At 51.0% G+C, this 25,191-nt stretch overlaps 1 protein-coding gene across 1 annotated transcript in view; it reads right to left on the minus strand.

Moving 5' to 3' along the window:
- Nucleotides 1–19,324: 19,324 nt before the first annotated feature.
- The window catches only part of ARHGAP40 (Rho GTPase activating protein 40), a 49,604-nt gene continuing 43,737 nt past the window's right edge, over nucleotides 19,325–25,191 (minus strand). The window contains exons 12-15 of the mRNA XM_019625057.1: nucleotides 23,235–23,395; nucleotides 22,283–22,452; nucleotides 21,090–21,142; nucleotides 19,325–20,057 (exon numbers count right to left, since the gene is read on the minus strand). Coding sequence (XP_019480602.1) covers nucleotides 19,966–20,057; nucleotides 21,090–21,142; nucleotides 22,283–22,452; nucleotides 23,235–23,395 — 476 coding nt within the window. The 3' untranslated portion in view covers nucleotides 19,325–19,965. The remainder of the gene's footprint in view (nucleotides 20,058–21,089; nucleotides 21,143–22,282; nucleotides 22,453–23,234; nucleotides 23,396–25,191) is intronic.

The following is a 25,191-nucleotide window of genomic DNA, read 5'->3' on the forward strand; positions in this document are numbered from 1 at the left end:
AGAACCCTCTCATTTTCCACTTCCTCTGGTTGCTGCTGAAATGCTCACTGTCCAGCTCACACAGTCCTTGAAGACAGATGGTTCTGAGGCTTGAATGCCAAGCATGGACACAGGGACCCTTGCTGGGTCTGAAAACCCTGATGCCCTCTTTATAGACAGGCTTTCAGGTGGCCTTCCATAGTATCCAGAGTTCTAGAAGTGGGGACGCAGATTGTCACATACACACACTCCCTGAATGAAACTCATAATAATATCCTGGAGAACAATCAGTTAAAAGGAAGGCGGCCATTGAAATATGTCTTCCTTTTATCAGCCTGATTCTCCAACAAAACTGATTGACTCCAGCACGCTTAATTCAAATGAAATGCACGTTCTTGGTGCTATAAAAATGACTTTATCACAGTCAAGGAGAGAACAATCGAAAGAAATGAATATATGGGTGATTGAATACAGGATGTCCAATGACAGTGGATGGAGGACTCGGATTGCTATCTCTGTTCATTCTCGGCTGGGCTCATGATGCTCCCAGGAGCTGCTTCATCACTGAGCAGAGGCAGGATGGCCAAAGAGCAAAGGCTGTCCCAGTCACACCTGGCAGCCATCACCTGGCATAAAGAATGGTTGGTTAGGCTGGCCTGACCTCCTGCTGTGGTCAGCACAGAGGAAGCAAAAATCATGGGACCTGGTGTCAGCCTACCTGGGTTTGGACGCCAACTCTCCCACATGACAATTGTGTGGCCTTTGATAAGCTGGTTAACCTCATTATGACTCACCTTCTCCCGGAAAATAGGGGTAATGAGAACAGTGGGGTTTCACTGAGTTTGCTGTGAAGATTAAATGATGTAATTCACATGAAGTGGAGAGATGGTCCCGGTGGAGGCTGGGGTGGCTGAGTTGGTGCCAGTGTTCCTCTCATTCAGACCCGTGCTGCCTTTCTCAGCCTGGCTGGGGGCAGCATGGGGTCTCTGATCCTTTGGGAAGGGGTCATCTTAGCCGGGAGGAACCCTGCATGTGGCTGTGGTGAAGGCTTTGGCCCTTTCCAGCAAGCCATAGCATCCACTACCATGCTATGGCTTGGTAATAGTGTAGCCTCTGCATACAACTTCTTGGGTTCAATTCCTGGCCCTGCCACTTACTAGCTTTGTGAATTGGGGCACATTATTCCTCCTAAGCCCCAGTTTCCTCATCCGTGTAATGGGGCCACCAACAATCCTCACTTCATAGGGTTCACATAAGGACTAAATGAGATAACTCATTGCAGCAGGTGGCACAGCCCTGGGGTAAAGGAGAAGCTCAATAAACACATGCTGCTATTCATCTATTATCCTGATGTTGTCTCATGGGACCGCTTCTCACATTCTGACTCCAGGTTTTATCTGCTAGGTTTTGAAGCGACCATCCATTCATTCAGGCATTCATCGAAGAAACTGCCATTCAGTGCTGGGCCCAGGATGTAATGATAAACCTGCCAGGTCTGGTCCCTACACTGCCTCATTCATTCATGCATTCATTAATTCACTCATTCATTCATTTAACAAATACCAACCCAGCCAGTGCTGCTCCAGGTCCTGGGGATACCGCAGAGAACGGAACAAAGGTCCTATCCTCAAGGAGCTCACAGTCTAGTAGGGAACCAAATACAATTTCAGGTGATTATTACTGTGAAGAAACAGTGGGTAGGGGGAGAGCACGGACAGTGATCGGAAAGGTTCTGCGGAATCCAGAGGCCCTGCTTCTCAGGAATGGTCACCAACGTTACAGTCCCCAGGTGTTCTCAGCTCCTCCCCCCCACACACACACACACCTGACTAGCCACTAGTTCTGTAGATTTTACTTCCTAAATAGCTTTTTAAGTCTTCTCTCTGTCCCTCAGACCCATCCCTCGCAGGTCACAATATCCTCTCCCTCCGGCACAACAGAAGTGGCCTTCTTCCTGGCCCTCTGACTTCACCTCCTCACCCCTCCAGGCCCCCCAAACCAGAGAGATCTTTCTAGAACACAAATGTGATCAAGAGCCCCTACCCACCTCCAGCCCCAGTCTCCCTGCAGATCCCTGCTGCCCTCAGGTAAGGCCCCAGGTCATTTGCCTGGAATTCAAGGGCCTCGGAGACATCACCCCACTCATCCCGGCTCAGGGCCTTGGGGGTTCTCCTCCTGCAGGAGGCCTTCCCAGATCCCACAGGCTGGGTTTGGGGATCCTGCTCTGGGGCTCCCAGAGAGCCTGAGAACACCCTTAGGGTCTTAAATACAGATGTCCGCACTGAATGAAGGAACCCACGGAGCAGGCGAGCACAGGGCGGGGAGTTGGGAGACCCGGGTCTTGGGTCTTGACGTAGGACTAAACAGAAGTCGACTTAAAACTCCCTTCCAACGCCACCCTGGGCAGGAAAAGGGGCTGGACCGGGGTCTCGTGGCCCGCGACCACTGGCCTCTCAGCGCGCAGCGTTGGCCAGGGCGCCTGAAAGCCGCGAGGACAAAGAGCAGGGACAGACTCTGCGACCGGAGCAGGATGGCCCCGCCCCCTGCCCCCTGCCGGGGTCCCCGAGTCCTCCGCGGCTGCAGAGCGCCCCGCGACAGCGCAGGGAAGGCGCTCGCAGCGGGCCTGGGGGCGGGTGGAGGGCGGGTCCCGAGCGGGATTTCGGGTCAAGCAGGGGGGTCTGGGGGGCAGGGCCTGGGCGAGCAGTTAGGGGGTGCCCGTCCCCCACCCCGACAGCGGCTGCAAACGCGGATAATGAAGCGGGAGGCCAGCGTCCATCATCCCCAGCTGCGCAGCGCTGGCTGCGCGGTAGTCAGCCGAAAAGTAACAGTCCCGCTTTGCATTTGCTGGTCGGCGCGGAATGGAGCAGAAAATTGTCTATGGCCGAGAAAATGCGAGCCCCGTGACTAAACAGTGGCAGGAAGGGTCGAGGACGCCGCCCGCGGGGCCGTCCTGAGCGTCCCCGCCCTGTCCGCACTTGGAGAGGCGGGAAGCGGAGAGGCAGAGGAGCTAAGGGACCCCCAAACGGAAAAGGGGGCGCAGCCTGGGATCCCCAAAGGCCCCAGGGTCCTGTCAGCCTGGGACCAACTTGTATTTCCAGACACACAGTGTGCCTATCTGGGTACTGGGACTGGGCCATCCTTTCAGACTCCCAGGATTGAATAAAAACCCCGGCTCTCCACCATGGTCCATTAGACCCCGTGTGATGGGGCCCTGCCACTGCTCCAGCCTATTCCGTACCACGGTGCCCCTTGATGTGTCCCACTCATTCAGTGACAGCCTTTTTGTTCCTGGGACAAACCAATCTGTTTTCTGCCCCTAGGTCTTTGCACCTGGTGTTCCCTCTGGCTGGAAAGCTGTTGACCTATTCTTTGCATGACTTGTTCCTTCCATCTCAGCTTAAACATCACCTCCTTTGAGAAGCCCTCCCTGATGACCCTATCAGAAGTGGAATTCCAACATCCCCCGCCCCCCACCCCCTCCCCCGTTAGTCTCTGTATTACCCTGTTCATTACCTTCTCTTTCAAGGCATGTATCAAAATTAGATATTTGTTTGTTTGTTTGTTTAAAGCTTCATGAGAACAGGAACTGCCTCTTTCTTGCTCACTATGCCTTTCTCAAGTACTCAGCTGAGTGCCTGGCATGTCTTAGGTTCTCCTCATTCCCCTCCTCCATCTCCCTGCTCTTTTCCCCTCACTCTCCCTCCCCTCCCTCCTCCTCCTCCTCCTTACCCCAAATCCAGCTTCAGGCTCTGCTACAGCTGGCACTGTAGGGCCACGCTATCCAATTCAAGTGAAAACCAAGGACAAGAAAGCACTTTGTCCCTGGCCCCTGTGATGGTGACTGGCCTAAGAGCATCTCACTGATCATCACTGCAGAAACGCCTTCCTAAAGGCAGTTTAGAAGCCACACAAGCAAATGAAGATGACTAATAAGTAATAAGAACAAACACCTAGTAGTTGCTACGTCTTAGCACCATCCTAGGCACCACACATGTGTTTGATACCTCACAACAACCCTAAAGGAAAGGCATTGTTATTTTCATCCTCTTTTTGCAGAGTGGGAAACTAAAGACCAGAGAGGTTAAGTCACTGGCCCAATATCACACTGTAAGGAGTCACTGAACTGGATTTGAACCCAGGCAGCTGGGTTTCAGCATCAGTCTCCTTACCCACTACTCTGCTGTATCTTCATATTCATAGTGGACAAACTACGTGACCCAGTAGCTGCAACATAGTTGGGGTAAATTCCCTCTCTTAATTAAACCCTGATTGTTTTATAGTAAAAATCATCTGCTGATGATGAGAAAGCTGAATAGTTTTAGGCAAGGTCTTGTTTACTGTCTGTTCACGTGATTACAAATCATCTAGCTGTTCTTGGCAGGGAGAGGTAAACGTAAGGATTGACGCGGTGGGACAAGAGCCCTGAATTCTGTCAAGAGAACCTGCGCGCTAGCCCTGCTCACATCCTGGACTCACATATTCTTGCCATCCCTGAGTCTTCAAACACAGCAACACCAACACGACAACAGCACAACAATACAACAGAGCTCACGCTGTGGCAGAAGCTGTGCCAGGCATTTTCATGCGTCACAATCAGCCCTTGAGGTTTGAATCATCACCCTAAATTAGGCGATGGCGAAACCGAGGCTCAGGTATGTGATCAGCTTTCTCTGGATGGAGGGCAGAGGGTGTTCCTAGCTGGGGAGGAAAGTGGAAGCTGTTGGCTGAGCAGGGAGGGGGTTGGGGGAGACGGGCCACCTTGGTCTCTTTCCAACTGTGAATAGTTAAAAGGCAATTACGATGCTAATTTGCAGCCCTAATGGCTGCAGCTCTGAATGAGAGGGAGCTGAAAGGTGCTGTCAGCCCAGAGCTGTCAGCCAGGGCCCTGCAGCGACAGTTCCCTTGAGATCCCCGGACCATGGCTGCCAGTCGAGGCAGAGACTGGCTCCTTCTCCCCAAAATGTAACGGCCCCTGGCTCTGGACAAGACTCAGCTCTGCTAGGCCCTTTCTCAGTGTCCCTCAGAGTATAGCCTGGACTTCAGGCCAGCAGTCAGGAGGGGGCTGCAGTCTCCAGGGGCAGTGAAAATGCTCAAGAACGTTTCTCATTTTCCCCTCTCTCTCGCCCTGGAACAATAACAAAAATAACAATACTAACAAAAGCAAAATGTGTTTATCTATTAGAGGCAGGCTGCCCGTGGCTCATCAGCCCTGTGGCTTTGGACAATGTGTTTTACTTCCTGTGCCTCAGTCTCCTCATCTGTAAAACAGGATGAAAACAATAGTACCCATCTCATAGGGCTGTTATGAAGTTTAAACGTCACAGTGCTCGAATATCCCTTGGCATGATCCTGGAATGACCAGGTGCTGGAATGGCAGTGACACTGGGCAGGGATCTGGTGATGTCACACTGAGTAAGATGCACAAGGTCCTGGCCTTGTGGTGGAAAAAGAGATGGCTACACAGTGATTAGAGAAACGCCTGAGGCGCTGTTATGGGGAAGGTGGAGGGGGATGTAGGCTCATAGCGATTGGGGGAGGCATATTCCAGATAGGGGTGGGGTGGGATGGGGTGGGGGTGAGGAGGGGTGTCAGGGAGGGCTTCATGGAAGAAGTGACAACCCAGGAAGGCCAGGGGTGAGAATGAGTTAGTCAGACAAAGACTGGGGTGAAGGAATTGGGGGTGCTTCCAGGGGATTCCTTCTCTATAACTGTCCCATCAGCACACCCATTGGTGCTCATCAGAGCCCTCACCAGTCACCAGATGGCATAAAGCTGGCCATCTCTCTCAGAAATCATGGCTCGGGGACTGAACTGTAGGAGTGGTTTGATGTGACATTTGTACACAACACAGGCACATGAATAAGGCAATTGCCCATAATGACCCATGATTATGTCATTGTGACGGATGCTGTAATACATGGCAAAAGTGTCCTCAATGGGAGAGAGAGAGGACAGATGTTAGAATCTGGTGCTGCTGAAGGACTGAGGAAATTGCCTCCTCCCATGAGCTCCTGTCAAGGGGTCTCCATGAAGGGGGAAGATTTTCGAGCAGCAAGGGGGAACCCTAGACCAGCTGACCCCCTGGCATGCCCCCATGTCACACATCGGACCCTGCACGGTGCCTTCCTTCTGCTCCCTCTTAGCCCAGTGCTTCTCAAATTTGAGCATGCAACAGAACCACCTGAAGGACTTGTTAAAAACATGGGCTCTGGCCCCACCCCCACAGTTTCTGGTTCAGTAGGTTTGGGGTAAGCCCCCAGAATCTGCATGTCTAACATGTACCCCGGTTGCTGAGGCTGCTGGTCTGAGGACCACACTTTGAGAGCCCAGCTATCCAGCCTTGTCTCCTCCCATTCCATCCCATGCCCTCTACGCATTTCACCTTTGCTTCGCCCCATGCCTGTTGCCCGTGATCAGGATTAAAACACACAAAACATGGGTGGTTTCAATGTGCGGCAAGAATCAAGACAGTCTGACCCAAGCACACAGAATGAGACGATGGAGTTTTAAACTGAATTGACTAGGAGACGTGAACAAAAAATAAAACAAAAACAAAACTAAAAAGAAACCCTTTGCAGCTGCCCTACTGGTTTATGCAGAGGTCTGTAACTTCAGGTCTCAAAATATGAATGCATGCCTGGAGTCCTCTCTGCTGTAGCCCTGTTTTGTGAAGCCTGTCTAAACGACTTGCTTTCCTGCCTCACTCCACATCTAAGCAGGCCCAGGAGAGTAAGTCACAGAGGCCAGCAGACAGTGTGGGCTCAAGGGGCACATGTATGATACATGTGCCTATATTCTCCTCACCTTACCCACTGCAGACATCACTAATCAATCACAGCTCTCTTTACCCTGGAGCTCAGACTTATTAGCCCCAGAACCTTTCCCATTACGGTCCAAGCAGCCATTTCTAAAAAAGTAGAATTGCTACCTGAATTCAAAACTATGTGCTCTGGCCAGGAACTGAGGCTTCTCTCCTTATTTCATTTCTACCCCTTTTGTTGCAAGTTGCTTATATTTCATTATCTGCTCTCCTGTCTCTGAGCTCTTGGTCCCATTCTCTTGCCTCTGTGCCATCTCCTGATACCCCCAAACCCTCAGCACTTTAGACTTCAGCTCTCCTGAGTGGAATTTTGCCTTGGAGCTTAGCACGAGGTCTAGCATACATTAGATACTTAAACCATTGTTTGTTGATATCTGAGAGTCTACAAATAAAAAAGTAATCTCTCCTGGTGGCTTGGGTATTATTGCATAACAAGCTACTCCAAAACGTACAAGCTTAAAGTGAGAGTAGTTTTATTTGCTTGTGACTCCATAGGTCAAGGATTTGGTCAGGGTTTGGCTGGATGACGCCTCTGCTTACGTGGCATCATATGGCTTGCTCACGTGGCTGGCAATCGGTGCAGACTTCAGGAGGGCCTTGCGACGTGGCTGCTTGGGTTTCCTCACATCGCGGTGGTTGGGTTCCAAGAAGGTGTGTTTCAAGTGGCAAAGGCAGAAGCTGCTGATCCCAGCCTCACAGGTACACAGTGTCACTATTGTCACATTCTACCGGTTAAACAGGTCACAGAAGCAGCACTGATTTATAAGGAAGGGAAATAAACTATACCATGAGAGGAACAGCAAAGAATTTGCAGCCATCTTTAACCCACCAAGTCTGGGGAGTTTAGGGTTATGGCACCCAGTAGGTGCACAACAAATATTACTTAATGAATGAATAAACCAAATCCATTGCCAGGACCGTCTGGGGCTCCCTGAGTCCCCACCATGTCCCCGAGACCCCAAGCCTACCCTGTATTCCCTTGTACAAACACGGCCCTAGTTCCTGACCCAGCGCCACACTGCAGCTGTGTGATGATTGAATTCCTACATCACCCCCAGCCTGACATGTGGGAGGCAAGAGGGAGGTGCAGGCCTGAAGAGTGAGGACCCCGACCCCCCCCCCGACCAAGGGATATGAATGGTGGCTTATGGTGGGTTCCTACAAAGGAGCCAGACTTGGGGGCAGGGAGTCTGGGCTTCCCCCGGCCCATTTCCATCTTACTGATGTGGAGTTGGAGAAAATGTTGATTTTTTTTCTTTTTTTTTTTTTTTTGAGCACTGGAGACAGAGAGCAATCTGTGTTGCTATGCAACCAGCGCCTGTGCCCAGCTGATAACACCAGAGGAATTAACTGTCCTTGTCCTGCTCAGGCTCTGGAGGAGGGGGCTACTGCTGCTTCCCAGCCCCTCGGCCTCGGGGTCCCCCAGTTGCATCTCTGGCCCAGATATGGGTGGGGGGAGTCTGGAGCCAGGTCCCCGCCCCTCTCCTGCTCCACAAAGAGCAACCAAGGGGGGCACCTTGTGGAGTATGAGGACAGGGCTGCCTGAAGGTCTCTTGGACACCTCTATCTCTATCCTCTTTGATCTGCTAATGAGCTGAGAATTAAAGACAAACCTGAACTCAGAGGGAGGCTTTAAGGAGGTTAAAGGCTGGTAAGGGGCTGGCCTAGACTGAGGACCAGATGGGCAGAATGAGGCCAGCTTCTGGGGCAACAAGGAAACACACACATACAGCTCTTACCAGGGGTCTGGTCGGTACTGCTTATATAACAAGCCCCCCCAAGGCTCAGGGAGAAGCAGGCCAGGTGAGGGTAGATGCCCTAGGGGGCGGGGGAGGGGGCCGTGTGCAGGGATGGCAGGAACTTGGCATCCTTGGAAGGCTGAGGACTCCCATATCCAGAATCTGAAGAGCTATGAGCATCCTGCCTGGGAGTCAGGGGACGCTCAGGGGGAAACCCAGAGAGACACACTTAATGCGTTCGTCTCCTCGCTAGAGTGACTCTTTAAGGGCAAGGAACGTGTCACATAAGGGTTTCAGAGCTAGACCAGGGTTCAAATCCAGCCACTTACAGCTGTGTGACCTTGGGCCAGTCCCTTCACCTTCCTGAATATCAGTCTTCTCAGCCCACCCAAAATAGAATAATAATCTCTCTTCTACGGATTTGTCATAAGGATGAAAGCAATCATGGATTAAGTGGAACTGCTGTTACTGTGGGTGAAAGCTGGTCGAATATCACCTCTTTCATTTGGTTCAACCTAAAATGTAAAGCACTGAGCAGTGTCCTGCACATAAAATGCACTCAAGATATAGAAGCAGCTATTCATGTCTTTTGTTGTACTGGGTGGCGGTCCAGTGTCCATGTTCAGTGAGTGGATGAATGAAGAAAGCCAGGATGGGGTTAGCAGGTGGTTGGTCCATAGGCCCAGAAGACGATGCTATGATATGCTAGGGGGGCTTTTCCCCTGAGCCAAGACAGAACTGGCCTCAGGAAGCCAAGTTCACAGGCCCTGCCTATCTGTCCCTCCTTTCCGTTCATCCTCTATCCGTCCCCCCCGACACCCCATATGCGTCCTCTGTGTTTATTTCATTCTCTTGCCCCATTTACTGAGCAAAAGTCTTGTTTTCAGGTTACCATGGTTACCGTTTACTTACACACTTACTCTGTGCCATGCGCCAGTCTGCGCACTTTGCAGGCATTAACTCATTTACTCCTAACAGCCACCAAACTTGAACCTTATTTTTAACCCTTCGAGATAGGGGTTGGTTATTTTATTTTATGGAGGTATATTTTACATACAATCAAATCCACCCATTTTCAGTGTACAGTTCAACGAGTTTGGACAAGTGTGTACTTCCACACAACCACTACCCAATCAGGACACAACATTTTCATCACCTCAGAAGTTCTCTCATGCCCCTTTGCAGCCAATGCCTCCATTGAGCCCTCCCCCCAAATCCTCCCCAAGTCCCAGGGGCCACAGATGCCAAATCTGTCATTACAGATTTGTTTTGACTTTCCTGGCATGTCATATAAATGGAATCATACTGTCTGCTTCTCTCGCTTATCATGAATTTCTTCCTTTTAATTGCTGAGTGGTAATCATGGACAGAATTATGTCCTCCCACCCCCCCCAAAAAATTCATAGGCTTCCCCCCAATGTGACTGTATTTGGAGATAGGGCCTTTAAGGAGGTAATTAAGTTTAAATTAGGTCATAAAGGCGGAACCCTAACCCTATAAGACTGATGTCCTTATGAGAAGAGGAAGAGACCCACAGAACAAAGGCCATGTGAGGACATGGCAAGAAGGCGGCTGTCTACAAGGCAAAAGGAGAGACCTTACAAGAAACCAAATCTGCTGACATCTTGATCTTAGGCTCCCAGCCCCCAGAGCTGTAAGAGAACTTCTGTTGTTGAAGCCCCCCAGTCTGTGGTGTTTTGTTATGGCGGCCCGAGCTGACAAATGCAGTAGCAGTCCATCAAGTGAGCACACTTTGTTCCTCCATTGATGGCAGCAGTTTTACAGATGAAGAAACTGACACTTGGAGACACCCAGCAACTTGCCTGAGGTCCCACAGATCAACTAATAGATCCAAGTCGGTGGCCTGTGGAGCCTGTGCTCCAGTTGAATGGAGTGGAAAAGGAGCACAAAACTGGTGCCAGCAGAGGCTCCCGCGGGGCCTCCTGTCTTTGCAGGAAGCTCTGACTTTCAGCAGGAGCCCTGGAGGAGTGTCCAGCGCCTCGTAGACGGAGGAGGACTGGGGACAGGAGAGGAGATCCTTGGAGGGAGACTGTCCAGTGAAAGATCCTGGTGCGGACTCAGCAGAGCAGGCAGAAGACCAGCCCTGACTCACTGAGCCTCAGTCGGCTTGTCAGCAAAATGGGCATAATTCTCCTTTGCTGAGCTCACTGAGGGGGAGATAGCAAGAGAGTGAGAGGAATCAAGAACCTCATTCTGTCACACTGCTGAGGTTGAAGGGGAGAGTGACCACCCCCATTCTACAAATGAGAAACATGAGCCCTGGGCAGGGAAGGCATCCCAGGGTCTGGGCCAGACCTCCAAGAAGCACCCCTGCTGCAGGCTGAGACGCTGCCTCTCAGTCTGGGCTCTGAGAATGGCTTCTGGGCCTTTAATGCCATAGGCCAGAGGTCCTGTGACCGATGCCTGCCTCCCCTCCAGTCTGTAAGCCCCTGGAGGACGGGATTGTGTCCAGGTTTGCTCATTATCATAGCTCCAGCATCTAGCGGAGTTCCTGACACCTCAAGGGTACCTGACCAATATTTATTGAGCAAATGAATGAATGAATGATAGCCAGGCTTTTCAAACAGGTATATGGGTAGCTTGGCAGAGTACCAGAGAGTGCCAGAGGCCACAGAGGCCCCTTATTGGGATGTCCATTTAATTCAGAGTATGGGGGAAACCAGGTAATAATTAGCATCATTGTTTTGGTATTTTTTTTATTGTGGTAAAATGAATATAACAGTATGGTGGTTTCCTTAAAAATTAAACATAGAATAACCATATGAATCAGCAATTCCACTTTTGGGTGCATACCCTAAAGAACTGAAAGCAGGAACTCGAACAAATACTTGCTTATCAATCCTCACAGCAGTATTATTCACAATAGCCCAAAGGTGCAAACAATCAAATGTCCATCAACAGATGAACGGATAAACAAAATGTGGCATATCCATTACAGTGAAATATTATCCAGCCTTAAAAAGAAAGGAAATTCTGACACATGCTGAAACATGATAAATCTTAAAGACATTATGCTAAGTGAAATAGACAAGTCACAAAAGGAAATATACTGTATGATTCCATTTATATGAAGTACGGAGAATAGTCAAATTTATAGAGATGAAAAATAGCATAGTGGTTGCTAGTAGGCTAGGGGAGAAGGGGAACAGGGGGTTGTTGTTTAATGGGTACAGAGTTTCTATCTGGGAAGATAAAAAAGTTCTGGAGATGGGTGGTGATGATGATTGCATAATAATGTGAATGTACTTAATGCCCCTGAACTATACACCTAAAAATGGTTAAAATGGTAAAATTTTACGTTATGTGTGTATTTGTAATTGTGGTAAAATAGACACAGAGGGTACCAAAAAAAATGTATACACATTTTGAGAAAGGAAAAAACTGTATTAAAATTGTAATACTCAATATATACCGATAACAAAAGATGAATACAAGTCATGTGTGTACATTTTTGGCACCCCCGGTATAATTCCATAGCATTGAAATCATTCCTGTGGGTGATCAGGGCCACCCCTCTGTCTCAGCGGGGTGGGCCTGATGGTCACAGCAGGTGAGTCCCGTCAGGATCTCCAGGTACCAGTGTCCAGGCTGCAGGTTGGATGGAGAAGGCATGGGAGGGAGGAGATGGGGTGATTTCAGGGGCCGTGTCCAGTTAGGTGATTTTCCCAGTCACCCACCAAATCTGCCAGCCTTGTACCTCATGTCCTTCACCAGCTATCTCTTGAGTGTATACCAAGAACAGATTTACTGGACGGGGCTGGGTGAGGGGTACAGAGGCAAATCGTGCCCGGGGTTTGGTCTCCAGAGCATCCAGGCCAAGAGGAAAGGTGCGACACCCACATCTGTAAAATGGGACTGAACCTGCTCCGTGGGTCTGGAAAGGATGGTGCTTGAAAAGCTCTTTACACAGGCCTGGGACACAGCAAGAGTCTCAGAAACGCCAGCTTTTGTTCTTGGTTTGTTGTTGTTTTTTTACTTTGAACTCTCATGAAAGGTAAAGGATGTCCCAGTCAGTTGGCCACGGGTATGGGGTTCTGAGAAAGGAGAAGCCATTGAAAGTTTTTGTTTCTGTTTGTTTCTTTCTTTCCAATACGGGAGAAAAAGCTCACTGACAGAGCCAAGTGGGGTCTCTGTCAGCCATGATTGCTCTGCGTTTCCCCACCCCCACTCCAATCAGGAGCCAGGTCTAACATCAGCCCCCACCCGCTCCTACACTCTGCGCCCCCACCCCCATGACTCACACTCCTCAGATCCGATTGTTCTCGGGCCTCCTCAGCCCAAAGCTCTTGATGGGTTTGGTAATTGGAGTAATTACGGTAATTTTACCTTAAAGACAGGCAGCTGCAGATTCCCTATTGGGGAGCCCCCTCCCTGGGCCTCCTGCCAGCCAGTATTCAGGGACATTGACAAGTGGCTCCCATTCCCCTCCCCCAGGTTGCAAAGTGGCAGGGGTGGGAGTGAAGGGTTCTCAATAGAAGGCATCTCCTACCCTTTGCAGCGCCCACCCCAACAGGGGCAGGAGACAGCAGGATGGAGTGCCAGGAATCGGGTTTTTTTTTGTTTTTTTTGTTTTTTTCTCCCATCACCCCAGCCTTGGTTCCAGGGACTTGCAAAGCACAAACAGCGACATTTGCTTTTTCCCCATCCAGGCCTGAAAACCAAGACAGGGACCCCGCCCCCCAAGTCTGTGGATGAAGTTCTTTACAGATCCCTTAATGTCCCAGTTACATGGGTCCTGTAGTTTCCGGCTACGAGAGGCAGGCAGGGGAACGGAACCTTGGATGCAGTGGGGGAGAGTCACCTGCCCACAGCCAGATCCTGGGCTGCCCTGCTCCCAGTGTCAGCCTGAGGAATATTCATCGTCGTCCCACTGCCCCTCAGATGCCAAAGAGGACAGTGCTGGGGAGGACGTGAGAGGCAGAACACTCTTCTGAATTCAAGGTTAGAAGGCGTCTCAGAGGACCAGCTTCAATGACGTCCTCAAAGACTGTATGAGACTCCTTTGGAGGGCCTGGGGCACTGAGAAACCCCAGGCCAGTCCAACAGGGCAGTCTCATGCAGGGGCATTTTGGGGGCCCTATTTAGGTTTGCCGAGGACCAACATGGGGGCAGTCTCAGAGTTCCCGGGTTGGAAGGTTTGGTAGATTTAAACTCTCTAGTCTTCCCAGACCTCTTAGGACCCATGTCCAACCCCTGTCCAGCCTGCCTATTGCCCACACACCCTCTCTCAACTCCAGCCACACTAGCTTTTCAGGGTCTCCTCCACGCCAATTCCTTCTCTGCTCAGGGCCTAACGTATACATGCTCTTCTTTCGGCCGCAAATGCCCTTCCACCTCTCACGTGTTCATCTTTCAAGTTCAGCTTAATCATGACTCCCTGCAGAAGCCTCCTGGGAAACTCCTGCCCTCTGCATGTGTGGCTCCCTCTCCTGCATCACACCCACCACAAGTGTGGTTACATAGAAACTTGTGAGATGAGTTATTTTAATGTCTATATTTCCCTTCACTATAAACTCTGAAAGGAAGGTTTGTGTTGATTTACTGCTCCGTCCCCAGTGCCTGGCTCTTAACAAAAATTTTTGTTGATTGCATGTTGAAAATTTTCAACAGGCAGAAATTAGATAGGGGTGCATTCTCAGGAGAGGAACAGCATAAGCAAAGACTCTGAGGCCAGAGAGGACAGAGTAAATTCAGAAAATATTGGGGCCAAAGGGGGGGGGAGCAAGGAGCCAGGTGTGGGGTGAATGTGGGGTGAATGGGAAGGGGCTTGCTCTCCTGCTTGGGACTAAGGGCGGGGTTGTTGGTTGGCACCTGCCAGAGAGGAGGAGCATTGGTGGGCATGAAACCCCCTCACCCAAGGAAGGCACCTCCTGGAGACACCGTGCCTTGCTGCAAAGGGATGCTTGATTTGGGCAGCTGGGGACTAGGAGGACGATTCAGGGAGCAAAGTTCAGAGGAGGGAAGTGGTACCCTATGTGTTAGCCTCCTAGGTTTGCAGGAATTACTGAGGACTGGAACTCTGGTGAATTGAATGATGAATAGGTGAGGTAACACTATTTATACCCCATCCATATCTCTAAGGCTTTATGACTTCACTGTATTCCAGCAAGTTCCAAGGACGTGGGGCTTCCCCTCAACACACAGGCTGGGAGGGCAGGGGAATTTACACCCTCAAAACAGCCCTCAGCCAATGACTGGTGGGAGTGGGCTTTCAAATTCTCTTCTCTCACCCCTTAGGAGTGAATAGCTCTGAGAATTGTTCTATGCTGTGTCTCTGAGCCCTCGGTGGGCTGCCAACAGACAGGACACCCCTCTGTGGGGCCGTTCTGCCATTCTGCCCACCTGATCTGGCCACTAGGCTACACTGGGGCTCCTTGGGATTGCTGGGGTGGGGGTGGGGGCTACTTAGAGCCACAAGGAGGCACAACCTAAGTGGCAGGAGAGCATCACTGAACAGCCAAGGAGGCCCTTCCCTTTTGCCTCTGGTACTGGGGGAGTGAGGGCAATAGTGGCCGCAGAGTTTCAACTTGTCCCGCCTCTCACGTCCCTCAAGTGGGCAGCACCTGGAACCAATGAGTGGATGGGGCCTCCTGGGATTGCCCCCCCCCCAGGCTCCATTCACATCCTCCTGACCAGCCAATCACTGATTCTGCTGTAGGTGGGGACAAAGAGTGGGGAGAATATGGATGAATGTGGTGGAGAGGGTAGGATGGGAGGGGGCCTGATCTATTCCTTAGCCCAGGCTGCCACCAGACAGCCTCTGCCCTGGCAAACAATGCTCCACAGCAGTGACCTTGGCTGAGATCTGTCTGTTCCCTCTCTCTGCAAACCTCCTTTCCCAGCTCTTCCAAGGGCGGGCTCCTTCTTATCATTTTGGTGTCAGTTCAAGTGTCACCTCCTCAGAGAGCTCTTCTGTAGCAGATATGACAGCCACACCTGTCCCACCCACAGCCTTTGGCACCCACTGTTCCTGTCCTTGCTGATGGCTTCCTGTTGCAAGCACCTGGCCGTCTCTGCCCAAGATCTTTCTCTGACATGGGAAGGTGTGTCTGTGGGATGGGCCAGACATGCCAGAGAGCTAGCACTCAGCCAATAAAGGTGGATAATACTCTATCTTCTTTACTGTTTGGTTGGCACGTGTCAGATGCATATCTACGCCATTTCCCAGAAACCCTGCAGCATTGAGCCTCAGCCGCCCATTGCTGTAACCTGTTCATTAGCCCATCCTTCACTGGCTTCAGCCCTTCCCCATCTCATGTCTCCACTCTTGACTGGGTCTTCCTGGGACCCTCTCCCAAGTAAACGACTTGTCCTCCGATTCTTGGCTCAGGATCTGCTTCTGGGGGCCCCCTATCTAAGACCCTTCCCTCGTCACTGAAAACAAAGATCTACCCATGTTTTCCACACCCTCCCTTGCCTCTCTATGTGTTTCATTTTCTCAGCAGAATTTTATCGTGATGTGAGATCATTTTGTTTCCAAGTTAGTGTGTCTCCCTCAAGAGTCTATGGGTTCCAAGAGGGCCGGAACCCTCCCTGTCTTGTCTATTACTCTGGCCCCAGCCTAGCCCAGTGCTGAGCTCATACTGGGCTATTGACGTCTTTGTCAAGTGAGTGCAGATTCCTTCATCGCATCCTCCCCGCCCTCTGTACAAGGTAGAAATAGCAGAAGGGAGCACAGAGAGGTTGGACACATTACCTGCAGCCCCACAGAGGTGGATTGGAGCCCAGAGTCTGCTATCCAGCCCAGTGTGGTCCCCTCTAAATGCTCCCTCTCCCGGAGAAGTGCTCACCTGAATGCCAGGTGAGGCATCTCCTCTGCTCGGGGATCAGGTCTGCCCTTCGGCCAAGGCAACGCTCTCACTCAAGAGCATCTTTCCAAACCCCACCCTCCTCCTTCTCAGGAGCTGGAGGCGGTAAGGGCTTATCTCAGCCGGCTCCATCATCAGAACAAAATGGCCTGGGGGCTTAATCAACAGACATTTATTTTCTCACAGTCCTAGAGGCTAGAAGTCCAAGATCAAGGTGCCAGAAAATTTGGTCTCAGGTGAGGACACTCTTTTTTTTTTTTTAAGATTTTTATTGGTGAATTGGGGAGATGGGAACAGTGGTGGGGAGTTGGGGGAAGGGGAACAGACAAGTTGCTGTTGTTTTGTTCTTCAGTCTAGTTGTGGAGGACGTTGCTTCACTGGCCCAAGTTGGCACCATCATTGCGCTCTTCCTGGGGGAGGCAGATCAGTCCCCGGCTTCTGGACAGCCGCTCACTGCGGCCGCTGGCCGCTCATGCTGGCTGCTGGCTACACACGGTAGCCCATGGCAACCCACTGCCACAAGGGCTGCAGCATATGCTGTTGCCAGTGACTCACGGCAGCCCAGCTCCAGGTTGAGCTGTTGTTCAGCATCTTAGCAGTGGAGGGCAGTGTCACTGGCCCTCATATGTGGGATCCGAACCGGGGCCTTCTGGCGTCCCAAAACAGTTCTTAACCATCGTGCCACTCGGCCGGCCCGAGGACTCTCTTCTTGGCTTGCAGAGAGCTGCCTTCTCCCTGTGTCCTCACATGGCCGTTCCTCTGTGCGCATGGAGAGAGAATGTTCTAGTGTCTCCTCTTCTTCTTATGAGGACACCAGTCCTATGGGATTAAGGTCTTACCCTTATGACTTCCTTTAACCTTAATTACCTCTTTAAGAGCCCGCATCTCCAAATATAGTCACCTTAGAGGTTGGGATTTCAACATATGAATTCAGAGGGTGGTGGGCCGATTCAGTCCATAACAAGCCTTCTAAAAAAAACCAAACACATGATCCCAGCCCAAGCTGGCCCCAAGCTGCAAAGAACCCAGAGAAGCTGGGCACCCACTGTGAGCTGTGCTAGCCCAGCAGCGGGGCTGGCGCAGCATCATCAATCACCATGATGCCACAGAGCAGAAAAGATGAGCCCTCAGATAGCACAGAAGATGAACGAGGACGCTGACATGCGATTAAGCTGGGATCCTCCGCCGATGGCTCACGGCCCACTCTGAGTGCCAAGTTAGCACAGCCAGGCCTGGGCTCCTGGCAGCCACCAGGGTACCTGCCCCTCCCTCTGCCAAGGTTAAAGGATTGTCCCTCCAACACAGCTCCCTGCCATCCCAGTCCTGTAAAGAAGGCACTGGGGTGTACAACGGGACCAGCTCAGGTGCTGGGAACCGTAAGAGAAATCTTATCATTAGTCAGCATTTCAGGCTGCCTGGCTCTTATTAATAAATAATAATAATAATAATAATGATGATAGCAATGAATAAGCACTTGCTATAGGCACTTCAGGTGCATTTCCTCATTTTCACACATCAACCCGGGTAGGTCAGAGTTAAGCCAGGTGGTGAGGGCAACAGTTTTTAGAGGAAACAGACAGAGGGGGCAGAGAGGGAGTCCTCTGCTCATTCATTCACCCATATGTTTTTATTGAGCACCTACTATGTACCGTCATATCCACAAAGGTGAACAAAACTTCACAAGGTCTCTGCCTTCATGGGGTTACCTCATAGCTGGGGAGACAGATGATTAAAAAAATGAATTAAATAAGATAATTTCAGGTAATGGTAATCAATTAATTTAACTAATTAAAGGGATGAGAGAGAGAGAGAGAGAGAGGGACAATAGGAGAGGAAGCACCTTCAAATGGGATGGTCAGAGAAGGGCTCTTGAAGGAAAAGACATCTGAGCTGAGACCTAGAGGTGAAAGGAACTGGCCATGGGGGTCGCTGGAGGGAGAGTATTCCAGGCAGAGAGTCGAGAGAGAGCAAAAGCAAAATGAACTTGGTATGTCTGAGGAATTGAAAGAAGGCTCCTATGGCTGGCTCTGCAAAGTGAGGGGAAGTGTGGGTGAAGTGATATCAGAAACATTAAATGGGCCTCATAGGTCAGGGTAAGAAGTTGGGACACTATTTTAAGTGGTATTAGAGCCCTCTGGAAGGTCTTCAGTAGGAGGGCTTCCAGTAGAATTGAATTTTTGTTTTAAAAGGGCCACTGTGGCTGCTGTACAGAGGATAGGAGGGCAAGAAGAGAAAATATTTAAAGGCATTGAAGCCGTTGAGACTTTGCACCACCATCACCATCATCACCACCACCACCACCACCATCACCATCACCACCACCACCATCATAATCACTATCACCTTCATCACCATCATCATCACCATCACCACCACCATCATGATCACTATCACCATCATCAACACCATCATCAAAGACATTGAGGTGACGGTGGCTTGGGTTAGGATGGTGGCAGGAACAAAGGGGTGAAGAGGGCAGATTAGGATGTATTTTGGAGGGAGGTCCTCCAGAGCTTGTAGATAGATTGTAGGGGGGAGGAAGTAATTGGGGAACAGAAACGGCAACTTAATAAATTCATTGTTGAATGAATGAATGAATGAATGAATGAAGCTTCACCTGTCCTGAGGAGACAGACCCAGGGTAGGGGAAAGGAGGAAGGGAGAGAGCTGGGACCACAGGAGATGAGAGGGGTGGGGACAGGAGCCCAGAGAAGCTGTTCCTGCAGTGCCCCCCACCCTTTAACAATTGTCGTGAGTTCTCCCTTCTGAGTTCTCTTCCCAGTCCCTCTGGGAGGCTGCAGGGTCAAGGCGTGGCCAGGCCAAGTTGAGAAACACAGCAAGGCGTTCTCATTACCAAGTTCCCATGTTAATTCACTGGAAGGACGACACTTCCTGAGTAGTAGGCTGGGGAGAAAAAGACTTGCACAAAGTAAAAGTCACTTTTAGCTTGTGCCTTTAATGTTCAAACAGAATTTAAATATCATATTACAAAATGACAAGATTGTACGAAGCAACATTGAACATATAAGAACCGTGAAGGGAGGTTTTTCCTCTTCTGTTTTCCCGGCTCTGTTTCAGGGCCAGGCGTTTGCTTTCTGTCCTGAGGTCCAACCCATTCATCTTCAAGGGGGTTTCTGAGAGGACAAGGGGCGTGCCCAAGGCCACAGAGCTCTTCCAGCTTTCTCCTGAGGGCTGTCCCACTACACATTGCTTTAAAGTAATTTTCCCTGGGGGAAAAAAACCCTGCCTCTTGATAGAGGTGCTGTATATTTTATTCTCCTTAGGGCTGGAAATCACCAATAAAAATCCGTGGCGTTCCAAGGCCCCACGTGGTGCTGTCATGCAGCAAACGTCGTGTAGGTAGGGCCATCGTGATGGCCGTGGAGTGCATAGGGTGAGGGCTCTGCAGGAAGGAGACGGCCCCAGCTGCTAGTCCTTCTCGGGACCTGAGAGGCATTTCAGAGGAGAAGGCGCCTTGGAGGAAGGCCTAGGCCTTCTCCTTAAGCAGCTGTGCTCCCCCCTGGCACACCCGTAGGGAGCCCAGAGCCCGCAGGGGGCGGAGGTGTGGCATCCAGGGCTGCTCCTTAGAGTCCAGGGCTTAGGTGGGGCTCTGTTTAATGACCCACTCGCCAAGGGGATTGGCGCGGTACAGATCTAAGAGGTAGGTATCTGGGTCCAGGCGATGCTCACCTGTGGGAAGCAAGGGGCAGAAGGATGAGGGTGGTGGTGGTTGTGGAAGCCGCTGCTGGCCTGCCCAGGGCCCCTCGCCAGGCCAGCGCACCAGCTCCCCCAAACCCCAGTTGTGTGAGCCTTGGCTGCTTTGGGTCACAGATACCCCTTTCTCTGGAGATTCGACCTCCGCTAATGTCGGGTGCCAGGCCCGGAAAATTATGCCCCGCCCCCAGGGCAGCCCTCAGCCAATGACTGACCCAGAGGCAAAAAGACCATCCTCCCTGCCTCTAAAACAAACCACCCTGATGCAGTTGGCGCTCTAGAGCCCCCTTGTGGCCACGGCCAGACGTCACTCATTTTCCTCCCCTCCCTCCCTTGCAAGGCTCTTCTTGAGGAGCGTCCCATCAGTGCATCATTACTCCCCAAACCTTGTCTAAGCCTCTGCTCCTTGGCCAATGGCTCTCAAAGGGTGGTCCCTACAGCAGCGTCATCAGTATCTACCGGGAACTTGTTAGAAATGCAGATTCTCAGGGCCCAGCCACCTGTGTCTTAATAGCCATCCAGGTGATTCTGATGCACTGCTAAAGTTTCAGACTCGCTGCTCTAAAGAATGCAACTGAGAACAGCTGCTCACCCCCGGTTCCCACAAAACCAGGGGTCTCTCAGAGCTGGCCAAGTGCTTGCGGAATTCCTTAGGGACTCCATGGCCATTGGCCCTGGAGGAGGTCCACTTCAGCTAGGGTGACCCAGAGGCATCAATTTCACAGGTGGTACTGACAACCATCACGCTAAACAAAAACTTCTGCCTTTTCCACACCTGAGGGCACTCTAAGCCCTACTCAAAACTCTAAGATGGAATCCTGAGGTGTGGCCACAAGCTGACCCTTAACCTCACAGCAGCATTCTACCTGGTTTCATGGGAGACAGAGACCTGAGGGAAAGGCACAACCTTAGAAGGACACCAGTCTCCCCTAGAAGAGCCCAGTGAGCCCCCAAGGTCAGAGAGCGCCAGGGACCTGAGCTTGAACTCACTCTCCACAGGGAACTTACTGATATTCCCTCCAACTTCGTAGAGGATGATGTTGGTTGACTTCATGGACCTGCTGCAAGACAGAGAGGAGAAAACCGCTGAGCTCTTCCTCTCAAGGCGGCAAGACCAACAACTGTTTACAGACCCCAGGCCTGGACGGGGTGGTGCTCACTGATTTTTGGTCCCATGTGGGTGATGAAACATAAGGACCCTCGTGATAGAACCGGAGCCATGAAGGAGCCTAGCGCCCAGAGGCAGGGAAAAGTCAGCGGGGGAGGGCCAGCCATAGGTCCCCCACCACAAAGCCCCTACCTGCTGAGCATCAGAATGGAAGCTGCAGGGATGGTGCGATTAGGGGTGGCATGTGGGGACAGGAGCCTGCTGTGCTGGGTCAAGATGGATTATGGATATTGTATGATCATTATAGTTATCATGGAAGTATCACATAATCATCATATGAGTTCAATTCCACAATCTGTCCCCAGTTTGTTGTATGGCTTTGGGCAAGGTCCTTCCCCTCTCTGGGCCTTAGTTTTCCCACCTGCACAAGGAAGAACTGGACTAGACACTTGCTAAGGACTAACAACAGTTCAAGAGTCCTTCCTGCCAACTCCATTGAGGAAGCTTCTGAGAGCTTAAGCTGTTTCTTGCGTCCTGGAATAATGGTTGCATATCAGCCCCACTGATCCTCTTTCAGCTCTTTGGCCATGCTGCCTCAGGACCTTTGCACATGCAGTTTTCTGTGGTGCCTGGAAGCCTTACGTCATGTCCCAGACTATATACCAGGTGCCTTGTCTTACATTCACATTGTTTCCTATATGTCTTATAAAATCTAATGCAGTTTGTAACTTGATATTGACTTTGTGGCTATTTGACTCATGTCTCTCTCTTCCACAGGGCTGAGCTCGTAAATCCAGGGCCCCTGTCTGCTCTTTTCAGTGTGATTCTAGCCTTCCACATGGTACCTGGTCTATAGCAGGCATTCATTAAGTACCTGTTAATGGAATGAACGCTATTATCATTATTATTTGAAGCCAAGAAGCTCCCTAAGAAGGTTGGAGAACCCAGTTCTGATCACCTCAGAAAGGGAAAGGCCAACAGCCATGTGCAACCCCCCTCAATGGCCTTCAGCTCTGATGTGCAGACCCCTCCTGGCACCCACTCCCTGCTCCCTGCAGGAGAGAGGCTCCTGTCTTGTGGAGGTGCTCCTTACCAGGGGAAGAAGCTGTCCTTGTCCTCGCTGCCCTCTTGACCTTGTAAACCAGGGCTGAGGCACTCTGTGCACTTCCTGAGGACATGGGCTACTTTGGTGCTGGGGGTCAGGGGCACCTCCAGGGGATCTTTGACAGGCCAGGCCACCTGGATCCTTGCCACTTTGCGAGTCTGCAGAGAGAGAGACCCATAGGCATACACATGCGTACCTGGAATTCAAATGTGTGTGCACAAACACTCATACACGTGCACTTACACAAATATGCTAAAAGTACAAGATGCACACATATGCAAACACACAGTTGCTTGTGCACAGATCATACATTATCCACTTATGTACATTTCCCAAAGTGTGCATACACGAACACAGGCATAGAAACATGCATGCACATGCATTCATACTCGTACACACCACGGGAGTGCATGCAATGCACCTACAAACACCTGTACACAGATTTCTATAATATGCATCACCCATGCACACGTGCACAACGCAGCACTAGTCAATTGCTCTGTGAACTCTCATAAGGAACCCTGTTCAGGACTCCTCCCAGGGACACTCAGTATTCAAGGAAGGCTCTTCCCTTCTATTACCCTCCTCCTCGTCCCAATCACCCCACACCTCACAAGGCGACCCCCACTTTTCCTACCCTTGATCTGGCACACAAGGGGATGCCTAAAAATGTGGCAGGGGAGATAGCTTCTAGAAGTCCCCACATCACATGAGTTTCCTCCTTCCTCAGTCCTGTCATCTCCCTGTCACGGTTTCTGAGGCACCAGCTCCTCGCTCGCTGCGGTGGGGTCGGCGCGCCCCCTAGTGGCCGCAATCGGCAGCGCCGTTCCTGGCCGCCTGGTAGAGAGTACCTGGAGGATGCGAATGCGCCAGGCGCCCTCTCGCCGCTCCTGGCCCCTTTCTCCATCTGCCTGGGCGGGAGTGGGGGAGGAGCACTCACCGCCTCGGGTCGATCCCCTGACTTGTCCCTGTCTGCGTGTATCCTTCGCAGCCAGGTCTTGAGTCCCCCGTCGCAGAGCTGGGGGCGCCGGCTACTGCTGTCGTTCAGTTTTCGCACCTGGGCGACCAAGAAAGAGGCGACCTGGCCAGAAAATATAAAATCTTAGCAGGGGCTTGGAGCTGCTGGGGTGAGAGGCAGAGCCCACCAAGGTCACTGTGCCCTCTTTCCAGTGCCAGCACCCCATACAGGGCCTGGTTGTTGAACTTGGGCTGAAGCACTAGGAGAGGCGCCATTTAGCCTCTAAAGAGACCCATGGAGTAGGGGACTCTGAGAGAGCCGACCTCTGAGTTTGGTGGACGGTGGACTCCCAGACAGAAGCTGGAAGGTCCTGCACTTGCTGTGAGGCTGCTGTTGATTGGCACACTCTGGCAGGGGTGTCGCCAAAACATACCTGGAGTGGGCGACAGCTCGGAGAACCCCCAGCCAGCCCTGCATTAGTGAATTCCCACAGGGTCCCCCAGATCAACCCATACCCTTCTTTCGAATCAGAACCCTGCAGAGGGAGTCAGGAGAGTTCAGGCTCCATGGACCCTGATGATAAGGAGCATGTGCCCTGGGGTCTGACAATCTGGCTCCATTCTGGGCTCCTCTATCTACCAGCTGTGTGATGCCTAATACACATAGCAGAAGGGTGAGGGGGCATTCTTCCATTTTATTTATCTACATCTCTGTTGCTTGACATTTTTACAAGAAGACATGTAGTCATTTCTTGGATTTTTAAAACTCCCTACAATAAAAAAGTATTGCAATCAAAAGCTTTTTAGTAGTCACATTACCTCAGAGGACTGAAAGGACATAGAGAAGGCAGGAACTGTGGGCGTTTAGGTGTGCCTGTGTGGGGGAGGGGTGGGGGCTTTCTGCGGAGGAATTGACTCTTGAAGGAGGTCTTGAAGAATGATCAGAGGGCACCAGGCTTCTGAGCTTTCTTTAAAAAGTAAGGCAGTTCCCGGCAGAGTAAATGCATAAGCAAAAACTGAGAGGTGTGAAGTACAGGATGAGTTTGGAGAACCAGCTTGCATTTGGTGTGTTGAAAACACAAAGGAGTGCCTGGTGTCATGAGGGAGGAACTGGGAAGAGTCAGAGAGCTTCACTTGCTGGTTTCTGGAAGAAAAAGCTATCTTAATGACTTTAAGGGTGGAGGGAGGGATAGAAAGAAGGAAGGAAGGGAGGGGTGGAGGGGGGAGAGTGAAAAGGTAAATGGATGGATGGATGGATGAGTAGAGGGCTGTGTGGATGGATGCATGGATTGGTGGATGGTGGGTGATGACATGGAAAGGTGAACAGAGACATGATGGAAGAGGCTTCCCATTTCTAAATGAAGTGGCCTGGTCATCAGTGGTGGGGAGGGCTACCTTGTGTCCGTGGGAACCTCGAGTGCTGGAGGCAGTTTCTTAGTGCTCCTGCTCCACCCTCAGCTGTCAGCAGGCTTTGCGCCCATACCACAGCGGGGTCTCTTTCCCTAATCTTGCCCCTTGCGCTTGCTGTGGGTTGTTACTCAGGGCGAGGCTCATAGGGGCAGGGGTGTCTTGGTTACCTGGCTCAGGCCTCTCCCTGAGCCTCAGGGGAGCAGTTGTTGTTTTTTTCCAGCAGCATTAAATTTTTGATATGAAAGAACTATTTGTGGGAGCTCAGGGACCACCGCCTTTCATCTGGGGTAGACCAGATGGCAATGGATTGACTGAGCAGTGTGGTAGTGTGGACACCTTTTAGACCAGCGGTTCTCAACCTGTGGGTCGTGACCCCTTTGGGGGGGTCAAATGACCCTTTCACAGGGGTCGCCTAAGACAATCAGAAAACAAAAATATTTACATTATGATTCATAACAGTAGCAAAATTACAGTTATAGAGTAGCAATGAAAATAATTTTATGGTTGGGGGTCACCACAACATGAGGAAC

Source organism: Hipposideros armiger, unplaced genomic scaffold, assembly GCF_001890085.2.
Source record: "Hipposideros armiger isolate ML-2016 unplaced genomic scaffold, ASM189008v1 scaffold_613, whole genome shotgun sequence".
Taxonomy (NCBI): domain Eukaryota; kingdom Metazoa; phylum Chordata; class Mammalia; order Chiroptera; family Hipposideridae; genus Hipposideros; species Hipposideros armiger.